Below are 24339 nucleotides of genomic sequence, written 5' to 3' on the forward strand. Positions count from 1 at the left end.
CTATAGACATATGTTTTGCTTTAGTGGTGAAATAAACTTTCCATAAATGATTAATGTCTTTGAAATTACCTTTTCATGTTGAAATCCAAAAATTTATTCATAAAGTTGTGATTTGGATATAATGAACAGTTCTTAATTGGTACAGAATTACAATAGTTAGGGAGTCTTATTTTGCTAAGATTGACATAGTCCATTCATTTGACTGATTAGCAGGCATATTTTATAGTAGAAACAATATCCACAATCCTAACTTTAAAAAACACCAAATTAGCCCCTTTAGTTACTTCTAATTTTCTTATTATCTTCAAAAATAATTGAGTATCTTGTTTTCAGAGCAGCAATGTGTTATTTCTCATGGTTATTTCACTGGGTATTCCACATCTGATAGTAGATATTATACAAATCATCCTTCAAAGTATCAATGAAATGTTCACTTTTTTCAGGTACTTTCAGCCAACTATTACTCTAAAACAGTGAGTAACTTTTAAATCTAATATAAGTTATTCTGTTTTATCCAAACCAAGACTTCCCCAATTTCTAATCATATGTGTTAGAAAGATCTTGTTTAGGTCTGGAACTTGCAACCAAGTTCCAGAATAGATTATGGCAGATTTTGGAAGTTATTAACTAGCAAATTAATTAGGAAGTGTTTTTTGTGAAGGGGGGGGTTGTGTGTGTGTGTGTGTGTGTGATGCATAGATGCTGCCGCCTTTTGGGATGGAGGGGGTTTTCTTCCTCGCACGGCAACTCCCAAGTCCCCTTTCGTACTTAACTGCCGAGGGGGGTGTCCAAGGACAAAACGTGTGGTTTGGGGGATACGAAGCAGAGCAGCCGGGCGTGTGGTTTTGGGGACGCGAAGCGTGGCGATGCTGTGATGCCTGGGATGCAGGACCTCACCGAGGGGTTTTGTGCGGCCGTCCTCCGGCTGCGGGGATGCACATCGCTGTTGAGCACTCGTGCCTGTGGATGACAGCGGCTGCCGGCGTGTCGCGTGGGCTGGGCGCCATGTGCTGCTGTGCAAGCGACGGGGCAGAGCCCCCTTGGCTGGCAGCAACGCCGCTGGTCCTGAGTTGCTCCAGGTCTTGCTCCAGAAGATGATCCCAGTTGGCTGTGGGATGGGGTGGAAGGTTTCAGTGAGTTTTTTTTCCGTTCCTGGGCAAACCAGCCGTGTTAACGGAGAGCCTGGTCCAGGCAGGAGTGCCGAGAGCTCTGTGTGGAGCCCTTTTGTCCTCTGCACTCCTGTCGTTAAATCTGAGCCTCTAGTTAAATCTGAGCCTCACACCCCTGCTAGGTGCTAATACTGCCAGACCGACACAGTCCCTGTCTGTACTCACCAGCGCTCCCATCTGCCTCTCGGGAACGGGCTGTGGAGCTGCGGGCTGTGTGGGAAGGCAGCAGTGGCCAAGCCCTAGGGCTGTGGGATCGCAGACAAGTGAGCCTGTATCTTTGAGCCCAGTAGATTCCCCAGGGCTAGGGGCTGCAGGAGGAATTCATGCAGCTGTTGGCCACAGCTGGATGCGCTTCCCGGCTCTTCTGAAGCAGGAAGCAGCCCGATGGCCCCTCAGTTGCCTGTTGCGAGCTGACACAATTGAGGGACTTCTGTGAATGCCGACACGGGAAATCCCACTCCCCTCCTGCACTGCATCCCTGCATCGTTTCCGCTCGCCAGTCCCTGTGAGCTGCTGGACAGCCTCGGGCTCCCTTGACGCTATCTCAGGACATGACTAGGCAGGGATGCTTTTCTCTCGGGTTCAGTGATTGTCTGAGTGCAGCTTATGGGCCATTGATACGGTGTTAGTGCAGTGTGGATACCACACATGTGCCCGCTGGAGCACTCCTACTCCCGCCGTTGCCTTTTGCTCTGGGGTCACCAGGAAGGTCTTCACAGAGCAAAGGCACTTTCCATACGGCACTGAGGGCTGTAACATAGGCCCCAGGAAGATGGTTTGCATAGGGGCCGTTCCCTCTCATCTAGTGCAGGTAAGAGGCGGGGGCCTGCGCTGTGTCAGGTACACTGGAGAGAAGAGGCTGAAGAAATTCACTCCACCCTGAACCAGCAAATGTAGCGCCAGCTCACAGGGCAGTGCGGCACCTCCATCCTACAGTTGTCCCTCTTCTCTCTTCCTCCCCAAGCTGCGTAATTAACTGCTGGCATCATTTCCCTATCATGGCATCCCTGCTCTCATTATCTTGGGTTGGGAGGTATTAATGAGCCTTTTCTTCTTTGAAGATGAGCCATGGGCTTTGTTCTTGCTCTGGCATGACCTGTCTCCTTCCTTGTTGTGGTCAGTGGGGGGGAAGCCAGGTCACAGAGGACAAGGCAACTGTTCACCCCTCCCACGCTGCACCTTCCTCGCTCTGCCTGGCTCCACTTCCAGCTCTGCTGGCAGAGGCAGAGCTGGGGACTGGCCTGTTGGGCCAGAGGGAGCCCAGGAGCACCTGCCTGCCCTGTCCAGATGGGAAGGCACTGGGTATGGGCTTTGGGAAGCCAACAAGCAGCCTCTGGTGTTTTCTCTAGGTCAGATGTAGATCTCCGTTGTTTTCGTCCAGCGTAACATACAGGTCCTTGGCAAGTGTTAAGGAAGCTGCAACACCCGCCCTTATCATCAGAGTGGTGTTTGTTTGTGGTCCTTGCCAGCTCGGCACTGACCCCACAGTGCAAACTCTACTCACCTCCCTGCACCTTCCTGAGCCTCCCCAGCACCTAGCTCTGCCCTGGGACACCTGCCAGCCCAGCACAGGTGCTGCTGGAGCTGCAGGACCATGAGCCCTCAGAGTCACATCACCATACTAATTCCTACTCAGCTGTCAGCTAGCTCAGATGCAAAGCACTATGCAACGTGAGCTACAGGCATTTGCAGATGGGCAGTGGTCAGGGTATTAAGAGCCACACAGCTATGATGATTTGATTAAGCAGTGCGATAAAGAATAAGTGCTTGCTAGGTTAACAGTGTGCCAGATGTGTAATGGGGAAACAAGTGTGCGGAGTCGGGGCAGACCCTGAATGAGTTTGGTTACATTAGGATGTGTGGTCTGGAGGGACCCCACTGCCCCTAGCTGAGGTTGCAGTGCAGCACTGCACCCCATCTTCCACTCCAGACCCTGCAGACCTGGTGAGGGGATTGGCTGTACTGGGGCTCTGGGGTCCCCATGTGGGAGAGGAGCTGTGGTGCTGCATGAGCAATGTGTACAAGGGCTGTTTCTCCCATGGGACAAGGGAAACTGTTGCGTAGGGGTAGCACTAGCCCTTTGTAACTTTACTGTTGATGCCGGTGGTGTGAAGAACATCACTGTTGTGACATTTTGGTCCTGATCCAGCTTGGACCGATCCCTGAGAAAGAGGAGTCTCAAAGCACTGGGTATGTGTGGCTGTCATGCACCATCCATAGCACAGATCAGTGAGCCTGGCTTCGGGGTGCCGTGTTTGAGGCTCTCTGTCAGCCTCTTAGTTAAGCCATGGGTGAGCGCAGTCAGACTTCATCTCCTGGAAACTGTTTTTTTCTGAAGCCAAAGGGGAGCAGGAAACCTATTACCTGCTTGCTGGCTCATGCAGAAGCACTCAGCAGGAAATCAGACAGATTTCCTCAGAGCCTTCTTGCCTTCTTCCCACCACACCACTGCCAGTGGGATCTGCTTTACTTCATTTCCTTTAGGACTTGTCTGGTGGGAAAGCACCTTGCTGTGAAATTTCCAGCTGGAAATTCATGGAATGAGTGGTCCAGGAAGCTGCAGAGGGAGGAGGCAAGCAGGGGCTGGAGGTGAAGAGGAGCAAAGCTGGGAGGGATATGGCTGGGTTGGGAGCAGCAATGGCATTGGAGGGGCATGCAATTGGCCAGCAAACAGCCTGCTCCAGCCACATACCAAGGCTGAGTCATAGCAGCAGGACGGGGTCATCAGTCTTGCCGTGGTGAGGGCAAGCCATCAACAACCTGAACACATACCAGCTCCCCCGGACTGCTGCGGAAATGGCCCCCACCTCCTGCAAGGCTGCAGGGGAGAGGCGTGTCCTGCCTGGGCCACTCCACTTGGCTTCTCCTGATGCTGCCCATGCTACGGCTCCAGATTGTGGTCCTCACCCCTACCTGGTTCATCACGCCTGGCACAGGCACCCACCGATGCCATGCAGGGACAGGGAGCCGATTTACACCTGAGGCTGAGGGCTGGCTCACCTGGAGGAGCTCAGAGACAGAGAGCTTTGGGGTGGACAGCCCTGTTTGAGTTTGCTTGTGGGAAACCATTGTGAGAGGAGATTCCTCCTTTTAGGCTTGGGGAGTACCCCTGGAGAACAGCTCAGGGAGGCAGGAGGGACAGGTGGCACATCTCCCTTCTTGGTCCTTGCTAGGGGCTCAGGGTTGAAGGAGCTGCCTGCCCTGCCTTCAGCAGGCCTTGTCTTTTACTGGCATCAGGACCAAGTTGGAGGCAATTCAATTTTTTTTGCCTGGGAAATCCTCCCTTAGTGCTGTGGATGAGCTCCCTGATGTTATTTGCTTCAGATAGGATCTCTGCCTCCTCAGGGAGTGCACTGCCGCAGGACGCACACAGTGAGGATGGTGCTTTCAGCCCATCAGGGTTTGTAGGTGTTGGGCTGTGGCTGAGGCCAGTGGGGTTGGGTAGGTCTCTGTGCTATCATAATGAGAGCCAGAGTGTTATCCATTAACCATGGGAGGAGGCAAACAAATGGCAACACAACCAAGCTATTAAGAAGCAATCCACCCTCCCCTGCAGCTTCTCCTTCCTGTCTTCACATCCTCTCCTTGTGGCAGTACAAGGCTGGTGTGACTGCATGGTGAACCACATCAGGGAATTGATCTGCTGTCACGTTCCTGGATGGAGCTGTTACCCCGGAGGCAGCAGGACTGGGGTGCCTAGGCGATGAGGAGCAGGATCTGTGCCTCATGGTGGGGTCGAGGGAGCTGCCACAGGGCCCTGCACTCCCCCTTACTGGGCTGAGCTTGCTCCAAAAGAGGAGCCTTTGACCAGAAACAAAACCAAACAGCAGTAAATTTCCTGACTGTTGATAAACAAGCACAATTCGTCTGCCACCAGCTGTCCCTCTTTTCTCCCGTGTCTGCAAGGGGGTGGCTGCGAGGGGGATGCTGTGTGCCAGAAAGGGATTGCTTCAGCAGGGGTCAGCCCCTGGGCTACCTGTTGCCCTGCATTGCCATAGGAGTGCATCGGCATCCCAGTGTGTTCACACACTCAGGCAAGCTCTACCAGGACACTTTGCCAGTTGGCCAGCCCACTCTTGATGGAGGCTGTGGTACCCTTAGGTCTTGCAGTGGTGAGTCTCAGAGCTGCCCTCGTCTCCTCTGCTCCCCAAATTAATGGGGGGGGGATATGGGATGCTGGCAGAGTCCACAAGCTGACCCCAACCTTTCCAAAGCACCGTTTCAATGGAAGCAGAGTACTCAGGGGCTTTCAGGTGGGGATCTCTATGCCCACCTGAGGCATCCCCAAGGATGCTTATGGCTGTGGCACACCAAGTGTCAGCTGGTTGGTTGCACAGATGCAGCAGCATCTGCAGGTTGGGATTTGGAGGAGATGTGACTTGCCCTTTGCCAACTTGTGGCCAGGCTTATTATTGTCAGTCGTGTGGGAGACTGTTTTGCTGGGATTTGGGCAGACGCGGGGGTGAGCTCCCCACCTCCTCTTGGCTGTCCCTGCCTGATCCTACTTGCATAAAGGTTTTCCTGTTTGCTGTGGGTTAGCTGAGGCCAGTGCTGAGAGCAGGAGGTTTGGGCTCTGACTTACTCCCTCCGAAGGAGGTGTCTGCCTTGAGCCTTGCTCTGGCTCCACATGTGAGACCTGAGTCCTGCCAGGGCGTTTGAGGAAGCCGAGTTGTTCAGGGAGGAGGGAAGAGGGTGCCAGAGTGGCATTTCCGCCCTGGGTGTTTACTCCAAGTCCTTTGCTTGCTCCACACCACTGATGGCGTGCTGCCACCTTGGCTTTCCATTCCTCGGTCCACAGACTGTGTGCTGCCCACATGGCTCTTCTGGAGCTGCCACAAAATGGGGACATGGCTCTCAGCAGGCAGCATCTTCCCCTCAGCCTAATTTAAAATCAGCTGGGAAATGTGCAGGCGTGTGTGGCTCCTGGAGTCCCCCCAACTCCTAGGACTTGTGGGAACAGCTTTGCCCCACTGCTCAGAGATGGCTGCAACTTTGGAAGTGACTGGCTTTGGGCATGTGGGGGGAGCAGACCCAGCCAGGGCATCCATCCCTTCTCCTTTTGTTTCTAGGGATCATGGGGTCCCCTTTGGCTTGGACAAAGGGGCTGTGGGGGTGACAGATGTGCCCCACCTCCTGGACCAGAGCCACTGTACCCCAATCCATTGTGAAATGGCTGCACTTAGCTGCTGAAGCCAGTTTGGGGTTTGCAAGATGCTGTGGCTGTCCAGGCAGCAAGTGGGATCTTGGCAGGACAGGGAGCTGGCAGAGGGACCGCACAGGACCCCAGTGAGCACCAAGACCTGCTTCCCTGCTTGCCATCCCCTTTCCCAGGAGGGCTGCAGACATTTCATGCTGAAAGCAGGAGTCAGCCAGGGTGCCTGTTCCTGAGCTGGCCTTCAAGCAAAAGGCTGCTTTGGTCTGTGGGGACCCAAAATAGCCCTTGTATTTCTGTCTTGGCTGCTGGGCACAGCTGACATGTGGAGGATAGTGCCAACCTTGACCCACCACAGGCCTGGTGTTGGCTGGCTCCTGCACATCCGTCCCAGCTTCTCCCAGGAGGCTGCTGGTCAGCAGGGAGGAATCGCCCCTCCAAATTTTGGGAGCTGGGGAGATGATGACGCCAGGGCAAGATCGTGTTGTTCTGGCTCTGGTTTCACTCCTCCGCCCCCCCACTAAATTGGAAGCAGCTGTGCAGCCCAGCTCAGCCTCTGAAAAATTGCTGAGTGGGGGCAAAATAAGCTTTTGCCCCTGTGCCAGCCCACTTAGCAAGGCTGGCAGCCTGCTGCAGCCCCTCTACCAAGTCCTCTGGGTGCAAGGGAAAAGCTCGCTCTGTCCAGCCCTGGGGATGCTCTCCCACCTGTTCGGGGGGCTCAGGCTCGAGCTTGGGGGGGATCAGGCGCAGGCTTGGGGGCAGCATGGCCCAGGTGCATGTGGTTCAGCAGCTCTTGCTGGGTGCAGGCAGCTCTTGCTTTTTGAGGGTCCTGCCTGCTGCCAGCTCTGCCCGTTTGCATCTGGCACGGGCTCCATATGGGAGGAACCAGAGCTGGAAGGACAGAGCCTCTTCCCTGGGAGGCAGATGAGCCCCAGGGGGCAGGAGGTGGCTGGGTGGCAGCAAGCAGGGGCTGCTGTGGGCAGGTGCTCTTGCTGCTGGTTGACTGGCAGTTTTTCCTGCCCTTCCAAAAGCAGCCCTGTTTTGGGGATGAGTGAGCGAGCCCTGGGCTTAGGCTCTCCTGGGGGAGAGGAGCCCCCATAAAGTGCAGAGTGGCATCTGAGGTGGGGAAGTGTGTTTGAGCTGAGCTCTCTAACCATCCTCTGCCGGCACTTCATATGTAACTTGGGGAGGGATTTAGAGGGGCTTTCGAATTTTCCAATAATTTCACAGCCCCCCCACCTTGCCCCTCACTGAAGGGCTGTTTTGAGGACTTCCCGGCTGCAACATAAGTTATTCCCATCCTTCTTCCCCAGCCCCTCACCACAGGTCGCTCTGTGCTCAGCCCCCTTGTGTTGCTACTGGCATGACTCCTTCCTGGGTCTGCCAGCTCTGACCTCAGTCCTGGGACCAGGAACATGAAGCAATGAAGGAGGAATCCTCTCCACTCTCCATCCCAGCACCTTGGGGACCACCAGTGGCAGGTGGCCTCCTGCAGTCCTGCTCTATCCCTCTGGTACCACTCCCTGAGTGATTACCTCAGGGTAGCTACGTGCCGCTCATAGATATGGCCCTACCAAGCCCAGAAGAAGGCAGGATATGGAGAGGCTCGTCCATCTTTCATTCCCCAGCCATGAGACTGTCCCCTGGGTTTCTTCCCATGTGTTCATTAAGTCCTTATCTTCAGACTTGTCTGGCCATGAACTGTTCTGTTCTCCTCCTATCTTGCTGTGTGCTTCCTCTTTACAGGTCTCACCTTCTCTCCTTTCAGCTGCAGACATGAGGGGGAAATGGGGACATGGTCCTGTAGGCTCAGCCCATCCCTCCAACTGTTGCTGCTGCCCAAGGTGTGGCTGACCAAGATACCATCTATACAGACAGAAATTACCCTTGAGCAAGCCCAAGCGTGACTGGGGGAGGGGGTTGGGGTGAGAAGCTGCTAAAGCAAAAGAGAAACATCTGGCAGCTGTGCCCCAGGGGGCCTTACCTAAGCACTTCCCCAGCCCACCAGGAAGCATGCCTCTTCCCACCTGACGGGTGAAAATAAGGAGTGTCACCTGCCTGCGGGAGAGCCGAGCTGTAGGCAGGCAGGAGCTGTGGCATGGTTGGGATTGCCTCTGTCCTCGGTGCATGGCTGTCGGGGTACGAGGTGGCCTGTGCCATCAAGCCCAGGCTCCTCCATGCAAGGAGAACCCGCTCCCAGCTTGGGGCTGCCTCTGGCTGTTCCTTGTACTGCCAGCTGATTTTTACATTAATGGTGCCTGGTTGTTCTCCCCAAGGGTCCTGTAAGGTTTTCTCTATTCGGAAGCGGAAACGTGGCTTCCTCCCATTGTGCCTCTTCCTGCTGCGGCCCCCAGGCCAACAACATGGGAGCACCCCTTCCCACAGCACCCCGCCTCCCCGCAGCCCCTGGGCAGAGCCAGGCAGCACCTATGCCAGCACCCCTGGGGGGCTTGGACCAGCCCTGCAGGCGTGGGCTGAGGGGGGCTTCCAGCTGCAGAGGATGCCAGGTGAGGATGAAGGTCTGGGGCAAAGCATCCCCAGGCCCACCCCCCCACCCCAAACCCATGGCAGTCCCCCAGGAAGCCATGGCCGGGTGGTGTGAGCGTCTGTGACTGCCCATAGTGGGTCATTCCCCCGCCTGTCCCCACCTCCAGGCAGACCCTGGAAGAGCTGAAAGTTGCCTGGAGGCACATCCAGGTCCTGGAGGTAGTTTCTGCAGGTTTTTGGAGGTTTCTGCAGCTGCAGTGAGTAGAGACCCAAGCAAATCCCTTCCTCCACCCTTGGGAGAAAGGGTCTTTATTTTTCTAAATTTCCAACAAATGGAGCCTGAAGCTAGCCCTGGAAAAACATGCCTCCTTCCCCAGGTCGGGATTGTGGCTTGGAGGGGATGGGCTTTTCCCCTGGGGAGAGTGGCCTGAGTGGGTGCCATCAGGGAAGCCAGGAGGAGCCCCTGCTAATCCTGTCTCTGCATACAGGCTCCTGAGAGCAGCTTATCTCTCCCCTTTCGACACCTCCTCAGAAATTACACTCCCCCGTTAGCTCCTGCCCCCCAGGACACTGTATCTCCTCCTACACCCCCAAACCACTGGCCTTGGAGCAGGCGACTGCTCAAAACTTTGCCGGGCTTTTCCTGTGTCTCCCAGGGTTGCACTGTCCCTGCAGTCCTGTGGCCTGAAGTGGCCAGGAGCAAGGGTCTGGGACCAACCTGCCCTTCTGGTAAGATTCTTGCTGTGACATTAAAATGTCACTCATGCAGCAGGACCACCCGTCTCCATTCTGGGGGGTTGAATGGGTGCCTGGAGGGGTTTTCTCTGGCCGGGGACTGGGTGTGCCTGGGCTTAGGCACGCCGTGTGCTGAGGACGAGAGGTGTGTGTGTTCATCATGGGGCTGCTGTTGCTGGGGTCCCCTTGTTGGTATTTGGTCAGTGATATGTCAGGGCTGGAAATCCACTCAGCAGCCCCGGTGGGAAGGTGGATGCCCACGGCCGCGTGGGACTTGGTTTTGGGTGAAAGAGTACCAGCTGTGTTACCTGGGGTAGTTTTAGGGCTGTCTGCCCCACCACTGCCCACTCCCCTCTCCCTGGTGAGAAGCCCTGCGGGGATAGTACTGCAGTCCAGCCAGGCCCTGGGGAATTTGCTGCCTGTCCGGGCCACTACCTGCCAGGGGCGAGGGCCCTTGGGGAGCCTCTCAGGGTTCCCTGAACTCTCCAGATAAGGGACTTTGCAGCTGACTGGTGTGCACAGTTCAAAACAGACCACAGGACTGAATGTTCCTCCTGCACCACCCAGCAGCCAAGATAACAGCTGGTGGTGGGTGCTGGGAGCAGGGAGAGCTCCGTAGCTCCTGCTCTGCAGGGAGTTTGTGTGGTGGCTGCAAGTGCCACAAGCCTAAAGGCAGAGAGGGTCTAGAGCTGCCTCTCCTTTTGCCCATGGAGGATTGGAGGGAACAAGGTGAATCAGGTCAGAAATGTTGCTCGGGGATCCTCACCTCTGTGGGGTGGGGGTGCTGCACGGGCTGTCTTGCTGGAGGTTTTTTCTGCCTGCCAAGCCGTGGCAATGCAGAGGGGTTTGTCTGCAGGCAGCAGGGCAAGGGAGGAGGCAGAAATGCCCCCATCCTGCTCCCCCGGTAAGCTCCCTCTTCAGGAGGCAGGCACCAGCCGCGCTGGGGGAAGTGGACAGCGCAGCAAGCCTGTTTGCAGAGAGGCAGGGCTCAGAAAGGAGAACAAGAATAATAGGAAGTGCTATCATCAGCTCTCTGATGGAAACTGCTCACAAAGCATACCAGGAGTAGGAAGCCTGCTGCAGTCTGTTGGAGGGATGGAGGATCAGAGGAAGAGAGCCATAGCAGAAAATCCAGATGCAACTTTTGCGTCTTTGTTCACTTCAGAAGAGCCTGAGCATTTTCTTCCACTTTCTTTTGGGAGACTCCTTGGAGCATCTACAGAGGAAAGGTTAGAAAGCAAAGCTAAACAGCAACAAGTCACTAGGGCAAGGCGATGTCCAGCAGAAGGAAAGGGAGGGTGAACTGGCTGGCTGTCACGTGTGGCCTCTAGTCATTCATTCACAACTGCCCCAGCCCCCGGGGACTGGGAGGGGGGAAAGATGTGACGTTCGTTTCTAAGAAGGGCTGGAGGGGACTTCAGGGAAAAGCTGACCAGTGAGTCTGCTGCATGTCCTGGGTGTCTGGCCTCCTGCTGAGGGGCCCCTGAGCTGAGGCAGCGCTTCATAGAGACTCTGGGCTCATGGTGCCTATGCTGCTTCCCAAAAAACATTCAACCAGGGCTTTCAGCCCAGTGTTTAAGAGAACTGGCTGGTCAGAGGGAGGTCCTCACATGGCTCTGTAATTGGTACGAAAACAGGAAGGAGGGTGTAGGAGTCAGTGGTCAGTTTTTGCAGTAGAAAGAGATCTCTGCATTGAGTCGCATGTTTTTTCAACGTGTTCATGAGTGACCTGGAAAAGGGAATGAGCGATGAGATGACAGGGCTTGCAGAGGTGATTGAATTACTCAGGTTCATAAGGACAAGTGCCAGGTAGAAAAAGTACAGACCATTACAACACTGGGCAGTAGGCAGATGAAATTCAGTTTAGATAATTATCAAGTGATAGATGGGGGCGGGGGGAAGCCCCAAATCTGCAAACAAGATTACACAGTGAGCTAGCCACTTGTATCAAGGCCTGGGGCTGTTTCAGATAGCTCGGTGTGCATAAAAACACATTGAATCATCTTTGTGAGTGACAAAGCAGAAACAAAGCAGGAGAGCCTTGTGCTGCACTTCAGATTGGCATCTCACCCCCTCACAGTGCCTGTATGCCTCTGGCCCTAGTGTCCCTGGAAGGGTCGAGAAGACCTGAGGAAGGTTGGGAGGAAAGCAACAAGGACGACTGAAGGCGTGGAGCCGTGCCTGGATGACTAAGTGAGCTAGAATTTCTCTGTTTGGAAAACGTGCTAAAGGGTGGATACAATCCAGGCCTGTAAAGCCATGGCTGGCATGGAGAAGCCACTCCAATGTTCATCCACCCTTTGATGGCGAGGGTGAGGGAGCCCTGGTCAAGGCACTGTGTGTGAGGAGAGATGCTGCCCTCACTCAGAGGCTCCCAAGTTAGAGAGGGAAGCAGGGATTTCAGAGAAGTGAAACCCTCTGCAGGCTATAAAACACATGAACACTATGTCCCTCCCAGCTCGGAGGATGGGGGTGCAGTCAGGGCGTTAGTCTATGCCTGTGCCATTCTTACCCTTTCTGGCATCTGCTTTCGCCCTCTGATGGAGACAAGCTTTTGAGCCAGACTGGCCTCTAATTTGACCCAGGGCACCTGCCCTTATTTTGGGAGGGCTTGCATTTGTCCCGCATTGCGGTAATGGTGCACAATTGCACACACTCATACGTCTTGTGAAATATAAGCATGTGTCCTTGAACCTGGTGGCTGAAGGTGGAGGTGAGCAGGACTCTGCCCAGGAGGCTGGTTCCCTGGAGCCCGGCACAAGGTAGGACCTGTGAGTGGCATGGCTAGAGTTCATGTGAAATCTCATGAAACGGGCAGTCTCAGAGCATTTCCCATCCTCCAGCTGAGGCATGGGCACCAGGGCTTCATGCAACTCGCACTCCTACACTGGGCTTGTTCCCTGCCCGCAGGTAAATCTCAATGGGCCCTTAGATCAGCCTTCCTGCTGGGAGGGTTCCAGTGTCACCCAGGGGGGCGAGTGGATGTAGGGGATGGGGTGAAGCCTGGTGAAGCACCTGGTCCTGCCCCATCTTGGCCGCACTCGGAGGAAGTGCTGACCTTATGCCTGCAAACTGATCCCCTACAAGTGGCAGCAGGAGGATGCTGGGTGCTCGCCGTCAGGCCTGCCAGCAGCCCCTTGTCTAGGGACTACAAGGATGGTGCTATGCTTGGTGTGGCGTAAAGGGCTTTTCTTTAATGAGATGGTGTTTCTGGGTATAAACCCACAGCATGCCTACCTGGCACTGTGAAATTGCTCTTGAGTGGAAAGCCAAGCACGCACTGTGCTTGCCTTCGGTGAAGGCAGCAGAAGGAGGAGAAAAGGCAATGCGTGGGAAGGGAGAGGTAGGGAAGTCTCTGAAGCCTGGCTGCAGGTGTGGCTGTCCTGCAGTGCAAGTTTTTCTGCAGAGGTTAGCCGGTTTTGGTGACAGCTGGACCTGCCGTGGGCTCCCAGGGCTTGGCCAGCAATGGGACTGTGCGTGGCCCAGGTGTCACTTCGTGTCTGTCAAGGCTTTATGCAGTGTGACTAGGCAATTAAAATTGTGCCATCTCATGTTTGTACTTGCTCAGCGGTGCTAGCCTGTGGTTTGTTAAGCCCACTCCTTTTTATCTTACTCCTTCTGCTTACACATTGCTTCCGAGGGTTTAAGACAGACGCTCCATGCCCAGGAACAAAATGGTTGACCTTATGCCAAGGCCCTGCATCGTTCCTCCTTTTCCCCGTCCCCCAGGCTGTGCAGCCACCAAGCTGGTGGCTGGGCTAAACATCAGGCGACTTCTCCAGGAGGTGTTTAGAGCTGTGCTGTGCCAGCCTTGTGGCTGGAGGGCGGCCTCCATCCTTTAGTCCCTTACAGTAGGTCTGCTCTTGCTGGGTGGGAGTAAAGCTGCCACCTGTTGTTGGTGTTTTTTCATGTGACCTTTTCTGTTTGTTGTAGGGTTGTTTGTAAGAGCCGGCGGCTGGATGCGTTTCCTGCCATAATGAGTGCTGACCCGTGTGCACCCCTTGGCAGGCACTGGCTCTTTGTGGAAAAAATTAGGAGGCACTTAGCGAAGTGAGACAGAAAACAAACAGAGCAGGCAGGAGGCTGCGGCTGGGCAGCGCCTGCTGAGGAGGTCGGGCTCCTGATGCAGGGACGTGGGTGCTCTCAGACGGAAGCAGGAGGCAGCAGGGAAAGCAGCGTGGTGGAGCAGCACTCAGCGCCCCATCCCAGCAACCCCGAGTCCCCCATCCCAACACCCCCTGCTTCTCCCCAACACCCCTGGCTCCTGCCACCTCCTCCACAACACCCTTCCCTCCCTCCCTTCCCTGGACGCCTGGGCAGCAGGACCTGGGCCATGTGCCAGCTGTGGTACCCGACACCTCTTCTCCGCGGATGCCTCTAGACCCACATGGCCCCAGCTCCCGTGACTTGAGCCGGGGCCTGACACTCACTCCCGCGAGCAGGGGGGTGCGGAAGGGGGGGGTACTGTGCTGCCTTCAAATACGCTGAACACGGGTCTTTCCCTGTCTCCGTCCTCCCCAGGTATGTCTGTGGGGTCAGTCCCTGCCCTGCTTTCTTGGGACACCAATGTGACCTGTGGTGGGGTGCTTGGCCGGGCAAGGGGCGGCGTGTTGAGGGCTCCCTGGGGACCTGCTGGGGGAGCTGGGCTTCTGTTGCCTGTCCGGGGGAGAGATCTGTTTGCTCAGACACAAGCAGTGGCCCTGGCAGGGTTTCTGTGTGCAAGGGGGTGTCAGTGGTTTTTGCAGATCCCCCTGCTAATCCTGGGTCAGGGCTCAGGGTGTCTCCCGCCCAAAGAGGCTGCCGGGAGGGGATTTTGGGATGTTTTCTCTGGAAGTCTGGGAGGCTCACAAGGGCAAGGCAGGGGCTGTCATACCCTGAGCTGTGTGGGAAGGCAGGGGAGCAGCACTGCAGACGGCTCCGGCATCATGGGGTGGTACCTGCTGTGTTGGCGGCGCACTCAGCCCCATGCGGACTTACCTGTCAGCCTGCTCTGGCTTTTCCGAGCAGCCAACAGACTTCCCAGATCCCTTTCCACATCCTGTCGGCCGTGTTTTGGCTCCATCCTAGCTGTAGACTGCCCAACCTACAGGATCACAGCAGGGCAAGGAGGCGAGCTGTGCCCAGACCCACACGGGTGCCTGTGACAAGGAACGGGCTCGGCTGCCTTTAACGCATGCCGGGGCTGGCAGAGACTACAGATCCCAGCATGCTGCTTCCTGCCCGCCTCCTCCCACACCCTACCTGGCAGGCTGCAGGCAGGGATGCTGCAGCCGGCAGCAGTGCAGGCAGCTGAGGGGCATGCCCCGGGGGGGCCGGCGGCTCAGCACCAGGAGCCCCGCTGCAGATGAAGCCCTGGGAGAGGTGCCGGAACATCCCATGCTGCGCTGCCTGGACTGGAAGAGGACAAGGCAGGCCTGCGGCTTCTCCCGGGCGGCTAATCCCGCTCTGCCCCAGGAAGGAGGAGGGGACCGGGGAGAGAAGGTCCCTTCTCGGGGCTCCTGGAGCTGCATCTGTGGGGCTGTCTGAGGGGAGGGCGACACCAGGGTGGTGGCACGGGCTGGGCAGATGCTGTTGGGGAAAAAGGAACAGTGGGTGACGCGGAGGGGACAGCAGTGCCAGGGATGTCCTTGGCTTTCCAAGGTGACCCAGAAAAAGGCTACGAGAGCCCCCGGGAAACAGGAATTGGAAATGGGGGGTTTGTGTGGTTCTGGCCGGAAAGGCTGGTGAATTAAATGTGTCTTTTGTGCCACCATGCCCTGGGCGTTGGAGGGAGGTGGGGAGAGCAGCAGAGGGGGGGCAGACACAGCCCACTGCTGTGCATACGTTTCGCTCACAGCCCCAGGATTGGGGGCAGAGAGCTGCAGGCTCACAAATCCCTTAAGAGCCTGACCCAGAGCAGCTGGGCAGCCGGTGCTGAGCAGCCTCGGCATCTCAGTAAAGTAGTTTCCCCTTCGGAGGGAAGGCTTGGTGTCCCCTGGCCAGCAGAATAAGGCCATGTGTCACAGCCCCTCGGCTGAAGGACTCTGAACCGCAGGTTTCCAAAGCTACTGTGCTATGCTTTTGCCATTTGCTGGTTGTTTGGCTCCCAGTACTGTGGAGCACTTACCTGACAGAACAGTCAGAGGGTTAAAACCAGCACTTGCTCTGCCTGGCCTGCGTCACTCAGTCCCCCATAAAATCCTCTGTTTGCTTTCCAGACGGAGAGCAGCCACGAGACTTGCTGGGACCTGTGCTGATTCTTGCCACACAAGATGACAGCAAGAGACGGGCCCCAAGATAGGTAATGATGGGCTCTGGTGTAAGTGTGGGGCCACATTCAGGATACCAGGAGGTGAGAGAGGGCCCAGCATCTGGAGGAACCCCTCTCCTGCATGTTCACTGGGCTTCCGAGCTGTCCCTTCCCTAAGATGTTCTCTCCATCAGTTTTTCCATAGCAAACTGGCTGTAAACAGTCCCCAGCACTGGGACATGCCTGGGGAGCGTGCGTGACTCCCTCCCAATTCTGGCAACAGCTGCTGTGTGTCTGGGTGCCACGTGCTGAGGAGCAGACAGCCTGCGCCCACCTTCATACCCTCCACGAGGAGGGCCTCCCACAGCCCCTCTGTGATGCCATATCTCCTCCAACAGCCCAGGCTAGCAGAGGCTGTGGGGCAGGGACAGGTCAATAAAATTTGTCTTCCTTCCTCCTGATGCCTCCCATTGCGTGGTGAGGGACAGTCAGAAGCAATACTTGTTCCCTGCCCTGCTCAGCATCCCACTCCAAACTGCTCTGTCCCCTCCATAGGTACAAGGCTGTCTGGCTGATCTTCTTCATCCTTGGCCTGGGAACGCTGCTACCATGGAATTTCTTCATGACCGCCAGGGAGGTGAGGGCTTCCCTCCCACTGCTTCCCGTGACACTAATCGTCCCCTGCCACATCTAGGGACCATGGTGTAGTTGTGGCAGCACGACACAGTGTAGAGCCCCTGTGTTTGCACACAGGAGACAAAAATATGGGTGATCTGGGTGGAACGAGTAGCACTGAGGTGGCAGGAGGGGTGGGCGTGGGGCTGATGGGGGGACAAGGTCGGCCTGAATGTGCTGGGGGGAGGCCTTACACCACCTCAGCCCCACCATGCTCCTTCCCTTGCAGTATTTCATCAGGCGCCTTGAGGACCCAGAGGAGACGGGCTACTTCTTGAACCAGACCGATGAGGCTGCCTCGTCCCCCTCCTACCTGAAGTCCATGTTTGACAACTTCATGACTCTCTGCGCCATGGTGCCCCTCCTCATCTTCACCTGCCTCAACTCCTTCATCCACCAGCGGTGAGCCTTGCCCCATCCTCGCCCCTGACAGCCCCCATAGGGCCACCCAGCCCTGGCTTGCCCTCCTGGCCCAGAACTGAGCCAAGCCACAGCCCATTCAGTCAAGTCAAAGGCAAAACACCACTCTTCTGTGTTGGGGTTTGGCTGGGATTCCCATGGGAGAGCTTGGCGCCAGCCTCACAGGCTTTTGAGCATTAGGTTTTCCTCACTGAGATCTTCTCTTTCAGGATTCCCCAGCAGATCCGCATCTCAGGCAGCCTGGTGGCCATTGGGCTGGTGTTTTTAGTCACTGCGATCATGGTGAAGGTCGCCATGGAGCCCCTTCCCTTCTTCATCTTTACTATGATCAGCATCGTCTTCATCAACTGTGAGTGAGGCAGCAGGGGGAAGGAAAGGGGCACAGGCCCATGGCTAGGACTGATCTCTGAGAGAAAAGCACGAAACTTACTGCGGGAGAGCCAAGGATGAGGGGTACCTGCCTTGTCTCACAGGGCGGGGGCCTTGGCTCTCCACAGAGGTGCAGTCCATCCTTTGGTTTCTCATTTCTGCTCATCTTTCCCCTTCGCAGCCTTTGGTGCCATCCTCCAGAGCAGCCTCTTTGGGCTGGCAGGGCTTCTGCCTGCCAGCTACACAGCTCCCATCATGAGTGGGCAGGGCTTGGCAGGCACCTTTGCCGCTTTGGCGATGATCTTCAGTATTGCCAGTGAGTAATCCCTGCTCAGCAGGTGACAGGGCTTTCCTGCTATCAACAGGATCTGCTGGGGTCATGCTGTAAGGTCGGGTGGGTGATGGCAGCGGGGGCCTCACTCCTCTCAGGCCTCATCATCTTCCTTTTTCCCCATCTCCTCCCTTCCTGTGCTCCCAGTTGGTGCCCAGCAACCTGAGAGCTTCATCGGTTACTTCACCACAGCCTGTGTGGTGATCGTGCTGGCAATGTTCTCCTACATCCTTCTGCCTCGCATGGTGAGACTTTGTCATCCTCGTGGGGAAGGGTGTGGGGACATGGGATGTTTGCACATCACAGCACAAGGACTGTGGCCTACTAGCACCCCAGCCTGGGCTCCAACCAGCCTCTGCTTCCTGGGTCAGGGCAAGCTCTCCCCTGTCCCAAGGGAGCTCTCTGGGATACTTCCCACATCAGCTGTCCCACTATCCTTGGGGTACAGTGGAAACGAGCCCCTGGGTGAGCAGGAAAGCATCAGTATCAGGCATTAAGTGGAAGGAATACTTTGCCCATGTTGCATTTGCCTATGTCTGCTATTACCACACAGCCCTTGGCAGCTTTCTTTCCTTACGGACAAACTGAGTTCTCTGTGGCTGTCTCTCTGCAGGATTTCTTCCGATACTATTCCATGAAGGACAAGACAGAGTATCGTGTGTACAATGCAGAGCTGGAGACCAAGAGAGACCTGATTAAGAAAGGTGAGGGACTGAGAGGAGGAAGAGGAAGGAAAAAGATGAAGAGCTGAGAAGAAGAATGAGACAGAAGGACTAAATTAGATCTCAGCTTTCTGGGGTCTGCTATGCTCACTTGTGTCTCTCCCTGCAGATGAGCCTAATGGGATGGAGCAGAATAACTCAAAGATCATCCCAATCCACAACCCTGACGAGAAGCCTTCGGTCATTGCGATTTTTAAGAAGGTCTGTGAGTTGCCAGCATCCCCTGCCCTGTCCCTTGTCTCAGAGGATGGGCACAGCTGTAGGAGAGCATGGGGAGAGGAGACCAGCCCTGCACTGGTCTCGTGCCCTGTGTTTGGTACCAGCCTCTTCCTTTCATCTGCCTAGCTCTGGGTCATGGCTGTGTCTGTCTGCTTCGTCTTCACTGTCACCATCGGCGTCTTTCCTTCCATCACAGCTAAGGTGTCCACTGTCCTCGGAGAGGGAAACAGATGGGGTAAGTGTGGCCAGGGATAGGGTGGGATAGGAGGAAACTAAGAACAAGGTAAATAGGAGAAAAGAAAGCATGGCTTGAAGTAGTAGGTATCTGTGGTGGGTTGACCCTGGCTGGACCACAGGTGCCCACCAAAGCCACTCTGTCACCCTCCTCCTCAGCTGAACAGGAGGAAGAAAATATAACAAAAGGGTCTCATGGGTCAAGATAAGGACAGGGAGAGATCACTCACCAATTACCATCATGGGCAAAACAGTCTTGACTTGGGGAAAGTGAATTTAATTTATTACCAGTCAAATCCGAGTAGGATAAGGAGAAATAAAAATGAAGTTTTAAAACACCTTCCCCCCACCCCTCCCTTCTTCATGGGCTCAACTTTACTCCTGATTTTTCTACCTCCTCCCTACCAGCAGCACTGGGGAGTTGTGGTCAGTTCATCACCCACTGTTTCTTCTGCCCTTCCTCCTCAGGGGGAGGACTCCTCACTTTTTTCCTGGGCTCCAGTGTGAACTCCCTCCCATGGGAGACAGTCCTCCATGAACTTGTTCAACATGAGTCCTTCCTCACAGGCTGCAGTTCTTCATGAACTGCTCCAGCGTGGGTCCCTCCCACGGGGTGCAGTCCTTCAGGAACAGACTGCTCCAGCGTGGGTTCCCCACGGGGCCACAAGTCCTGCCAGCAAACCTGCTCCAGCGTGTGGTCCTCTGTCCACAGGACCATAGATCTTGCCAGGAATCTGCTCCAGCGTGGGCTTCTCTCTCCATGGGTCCACAGGTCCTACCAGGAGCCCCACAGGAGTCACAGCCTCCTTTGGGCATCCACCTGCTCCAGCGTAGGAGTCTTCCCCAGGCTGCAGGTGGAGATCCGCTCCCATTAACCTCCATGGGCTGCAGGGGCACATCTGCCTCACCAGGGTCTGTACCACGGGCTGTAGGGGAATCTGCTCTGGCACCTGGAGCACCTCCTCACCCTCCTTCTTCACTGACCTTGGTGATTGCGGAGCTGTGCTCTCACTTATTCCACTCCTCTCTGGTTGCAGTTGCCGCTGCAGAGGGTTTTTTTTTCCCCCCACCCTTAAATATGTTATCACAGAGGTGCTACCACCATCCCTGATGGGCTCAGCCTTGGGCAGCAGCAGTTCCCTCTTGGAGCTGGCTGGCATCGGCTCTGTCAACACAGGGGAAGCTTCTATCGGTTGCTCACAGAAGCCATGTCTGTAGCTCCCTGGCTACCAAAACTTTGTCACGCAAACCCAAACAGTATGCCTGAAGGGAAGAGGAAGCCACTGTGCGTAATGTTTTGGATGCAGATACCAGCCTGGCTGGGAAACTATTCCAGCCCTTACTGGGAAACCAGGAGAACCTACACCTGAAAGACAGTCTTCATGCAATTGGTGGGAGGGCCTGGGGCACCCTCAGCTCATCAGTCACCTTCTCCCCCTTCTGCAGGTCTCTACTTCATTCCTGTCTCCTGCTTCCTGCTCTTCAATATCTTTGACTGGACAGGACGGAGTCTCACTGCCGTCTTCACATGGGTAAGTGTGGGGCAGGGAGCAAATGCCCAGGCAGCCTCCACCCCAAGGCCCCTTGGCCACAGCTTTCACTGGGGCTGCCGTCCATGACTTGGAGCAGGAAGAAGGTGCAGAGCTGACTCCTGCCTTGGATTTAAGTCTTATGCAGAGATTTACAGGTCAGAGCCGAGGACCACAGTGTCCTGTCCTCTTCCCACCCCTCTTTCAGCATGGCTTGGATGAAGCTGCCTCCTCCGTTTCAGCCTCTTTGTAAACAAACCTTCACTCCAGCTATGCAAACAGTGAGACGGGATGGCGGCAGGGAAAGAGGGTGAAAGACAGGGCAGCCCAAAATAAAACCTCTGGCCTCAGCACAGGACACAGATGCTTTAAAGAGCCTTGTCCTGGGAGCAGGGCACATCCATGCCATGTGGGTCACAGAGGTGTCCCCTTGCTCTCGTCTCCCCTGCCTGGCTCAGAGCTGCTGGGACTGTGATGGGGATGGGTGAGGAAGGGGGCTGTCCTGTCTGTATCTCTTCCTGCCCCTTCACCCACCCCCCAAGCGCTGTTTCCCCCTGTATTGTTCAGGCTGTTTGTTTAGAGAAGCTCCTCAGCACCACGTGCCATGGGGTCTGTCCAGGCCTGGCTTCCCCACGGCCTGGAACTGCTTCTCCCCTGGCCATCACTGCTGGCTGCCCTCAGCCTTGGCCACGAGCCGCATTGCCTGGTGTCCAGGCCACAGCCTCCGTGGTGGGATGACCCAGCAGGAGACGTTTCCAAAACAAGGCTGTGTGGAAAGTCTGACTGCATGTGGTTTGGGCCTCATTTCCCTGGTTGGGGCCCCGCTCACTCCTTTTTCTCCTCCTCAAGCAGGAGAGGCTGATGCTCTTGCCAGTTTGCCCTCAGACACAGTAGCTGGCCTAACCTCGGCTTCCCCCCGAGCCCATGAAGTGTCCTGTGGCTACACTAGCCCAGCAGCTCCTGAGGCAGCTGTGGGTCTCTTCTGACCCCCAGACCAGTGAGCCCTGCCATCTGTAACCCTGGCACGTCGCTGAGGGGACCCCAGACGGAGCCAGGCATGTCTCATACCAGGGGCTGCCTTGGTCCCAGCTGCAGAGACAACACAGAGAGACTACGCCTCTTTCTTCGTCCCAGTCTCATGTGTCCAGGGACTCAGGATCCGAGGAGACTGTAACTCAGTCCATGTTTTTCCCAGCACTCTGAAACAGCCCCAGAATAATCCCTTTCCCAGATTGCTGGATCTTGCCCTGCTTGGCTGGGCATAGGAGGCTGAAGAGCTGGTTAAAACCCAGTTTGCAGGCCCTGAGGTGGCAGCGGGGATTTACCTCAGCCAGCCTTGTCCTGCACAGTGGTTTGCTGCAGGAGGAGATTGCATGAGTGTGCACAAGGCTCTCCTGCCTGCCTTCCTGTTGTTTCCAGCAAGGGCTTAGCAGTCACTCATGAGCCCAGCTCAGTATTTTGATTCTAGTGCTGCTGCTCTCCAAGTCAGCTGGGATAGGACTTTCAGGCCTAGTAGGACTCCTTACCGCAGCAGGCCATGATGCTGAGATTTGTTGCAGCAGAGAAGGTCTCTCAGCAACTTTGCCATCCCTGTGGCTCCTCTGCAGCCCTGGTGCAGTAGGGCCAGCCTCGGTATAGCCCCTGCTGCATGCTGAGGGATGGGAAACATCCACTTCTCAGCTGCTCAGTGATCTGTGTTTTTCTCCCAGCCCGGGAAGGACAGCTGCCTCCTGCCAGTGATGGTGGTCCTCCGTGTCATCTTTATCCCTCTTTTCATGCTGTGCAATGTGCAACCCCGTGACTATCTGCCTGTTGTATTCTCTCATGACGCCTGGTACATCATCTTCATGATCTTCTTCTCCATCTCCAACGGCTACCTGGCCAGCCTCTGCATGTGCTTCGGGCCCAAGTGAGTAAGAGCTGGTGACAGGGGAACGGTTGGTTATAGCCCCAGATGCCAGTCCCAGCACGACTCCTGGAGTCTGGTTCTGCCTGGCTCTGGCATCTGGAGAAGGGGATGCAGGCACAGAGAGGAATTGCCACACTGTCAGTGTCCCATCTCCCAGCTGGGGCTCAGCCAGGTGGGCTGTGGCGCATGGGGGCAGGAGTTGGGGAGGGGTGTCCTTGGCACCAGGAGCTCCAGGGCAGCCTGCCTGATGCACTTTTTCTTTCCTTACAAGCCCATAATGTGGAGGCAGGCTCTTGGAGCCAAGGTGGATTTGCACTTGCTGCTCCTCTGCTGCAGAGGAGCACAGCTTTTAGCTCCTGTGTGGCCTATTCCTGTTTCCCTGTTGAACTCACAGCAGGGCACAGGACACACATTCCCGAGGATGGGTCTGACACCTGTTTCTCCCCTAGGAAAGTGCTTGCCCACGAAGCAGAGACAGCTGGAGCTGTCATGGCCTTTTTCCTGTCACTGGGCTTGGCCCTAGGAGCTGCCGTCTCCTTTCTGTTCCAAATGCTTATTTAGCGGAGGACCCGGAGGGTGCAGGGACACCGAGAGACAGCTCCGCATCCTCCTCCGAAGGCCTGGACACCTCAGCGCTGTGGGGAGATAAGACCTCACGCCTGCCCCTGCCAAATTGCACTGCCACGGCAGACATTACACCCAGGGACAGTTCCACTCCTGCAGGGCTGGCCTGGCTCCTGCCATGCTTGGCTGTGTGATGCCTTCAGGCCTACGTGCCTTCTCCTTCCCCATGCTGTGTGTGTGTAAGACTCCCGGGATCTTACAGAGGTCCATCCGCCTCCCACGCTGCCTAATTTCCCCAGCTCAAGGTCAAAAGCCATTCTCAGCCTCCTCTTCTCTGACAGAATCGAAGGCTGGTATCCAGTGTTATTCTCTCTCTTGCCCTTGTCCCCAAGGCACCTAGGGACTTGCTCTCCTCCTCCCCTCCCCTTCCAGGGGGCCTGGAAACATCCCACACCACTTCTCCAGCTGGTGAGACTTGCAAATGGGGAGAACCCCTAGTGAACCTCAACATCCCTGCTCCCTGCTAGGCACACATGCCCCTGCACAGCACCATCCCATAGACATCCATGGCCCACCCACATAAGAGCCAACACCAAGGCTGAGGGTGGAGGAGGTCTCCACCCCCTTTTTCCCCACTCCTTGCCTTTTTTCCCCACTTTTTTGGGGGGGCTGTGTGATTTTTTCAGTTTTCTCTCAGCCTCCTGGTTGTGTGACAGGAGGTCCCACCGTGGGCTGCAAGAGGAGAGGCAGCAACTCCCTTCCCACCCAGGCTGCCTTCCCTGCCCGCCTGTGCTGCAGGGGCAGGCCTGACCTCTCCCTTGGCTTTCCCATTTCTCGTCTGTGTAAATGTTGTCTGTACAGTTGCCGTTTTCTATAAAAAGACTGAAACACCCCTTTGGGTATGTGTGTGTCTCCATCACCACAGGGAAGAGGGCTGTTCCCCACAGGGGAGGGACAAGGGATAAAGAGGAGGTACCAGCATTTCCTGGGTGTTCCCAGGGTTCACAGAATCACAATATCAACTAGGTTGGAAAGGACCCTGGAGATCATCTAGTCCAACCGTTCACCTAGCACTGACAGTTCCTAACTACAGCATATCCTTAAGTTCTAAATCGACCCGACTCTTAAACACCTCCAGGGATGGGGACTCCACCACCTCCCTGGGCAGCCCATTCCCAACGACCAACAACCCGTTCTATAAAGAAATACTTCCTGACATCTAGGCTAAACTTTACGTGGCGCAACTTGAGGCTCTTACCTCTTGTCCTGTCGCTTACTACTAGGCTAAAGAGGCTCAAACCCAGCTCTCTGCAGCTTCCTTTCAGGTAGTTCTAGAGGGTGATAAGGTTCCCTGTAGCCAGCATCTGGCAGTGTGACATAGTGTATGCACCCCTGCACAGACAGGCCCAGCAGCAATCAGCTACAGAGACACAGCCAGCATGGCATGGGGGTGCTGCCTGCGGGGTACAGCAAGAGACCACCACCACCTGGATGTACCTTCATGTTTTGGAGTGCAGTGACCTGCAGCACACTGGGAGCATTCCTTGTGCCTGGGAACAGCTGGATTGCCACCTCTAAGCACGCCTCCACCCCAC

At 55.8% G+C, this 24339-nt stretch overlaps 1 protein-coding gene across 5 annotated transcripts in view; it reads left to right on the plus strand.

Moving 5' to 3' along the window:
• Nucleotides 1-23725, plus strand: part of SLC29A1 (solute carrier family 29 member 1 (Augustine blood group)) — a 34813-nt gene extending 11088 nt beyond the window's left edge. The window contains exons 1-13 of one of the 5 annotated variants that reach the window (XM_026844136.1): nt 9443-9537; nt 15741-15823; nt 16328-16409; nt 16677-16849; nt 17077-17216; nt 17418-17552; nt 17715-17812; nt 18181-18271; nt 18399-18490; nt 18635-18743; nt 20189-20274; nt 21981-22180; nt 22630-23725. In XM_026844136.1, coding sequence (XP_026699937.1) covers nt 15795-15823; nt 16328-16409; nt 16677-16849; nt 17077-17216; nt 17418-17552; nt 17715-17812; nt 18181-18271; nt 18399-18490; nt 18635-18743; nt 20189-20274; nt 21981-22180; nt 22630-22741 — 1347 coding nt within the window. In that variant the 5' untranslated portion in view covers nt 9443-9537; nt 15741-15794 and the 3' untranslated portion in view covers nt 22742-23725. Of the gene's footprint in view, nt 1-9442; nt 9538-12281; nt 12306-14778; nt 14952-14999; nt 15025-15740; nt 15824-16327; nt 16410-16676; nt 16850-17076; nt 17217-17417; nt 17553-17714; nt 17813-18180; nt 18272-18398; nt 18491-18634; nt 18744-20188; nt 20275-21980; nt 22181-22629 lie in introns of those variants that run through there. The other 4 variants (XM_026844137.1, XM_026844133.1, XM_026844135.1 and 1 more) reach the window with 4 other exon arrangements.
• Nucleotides 23726-24339: the final 614 nt, after the last annotated feature.

The sequence above is a fragment of the Athene cunicularia genome (genome assembly GCF_003259725.1).
Source record: "Athene cunicularia isolate RWA chromosome 3 unlocalized genomic scaffold, athCun1 chr3_part1, whole genome shotgun sequence".
Classification (NCBI taxonomy): domain Eukaryota; kingdom Metazoa; phylum Chordata; class Aves; order Strigiformes; family Strigidae; genus Athene; species Athene cunicularia.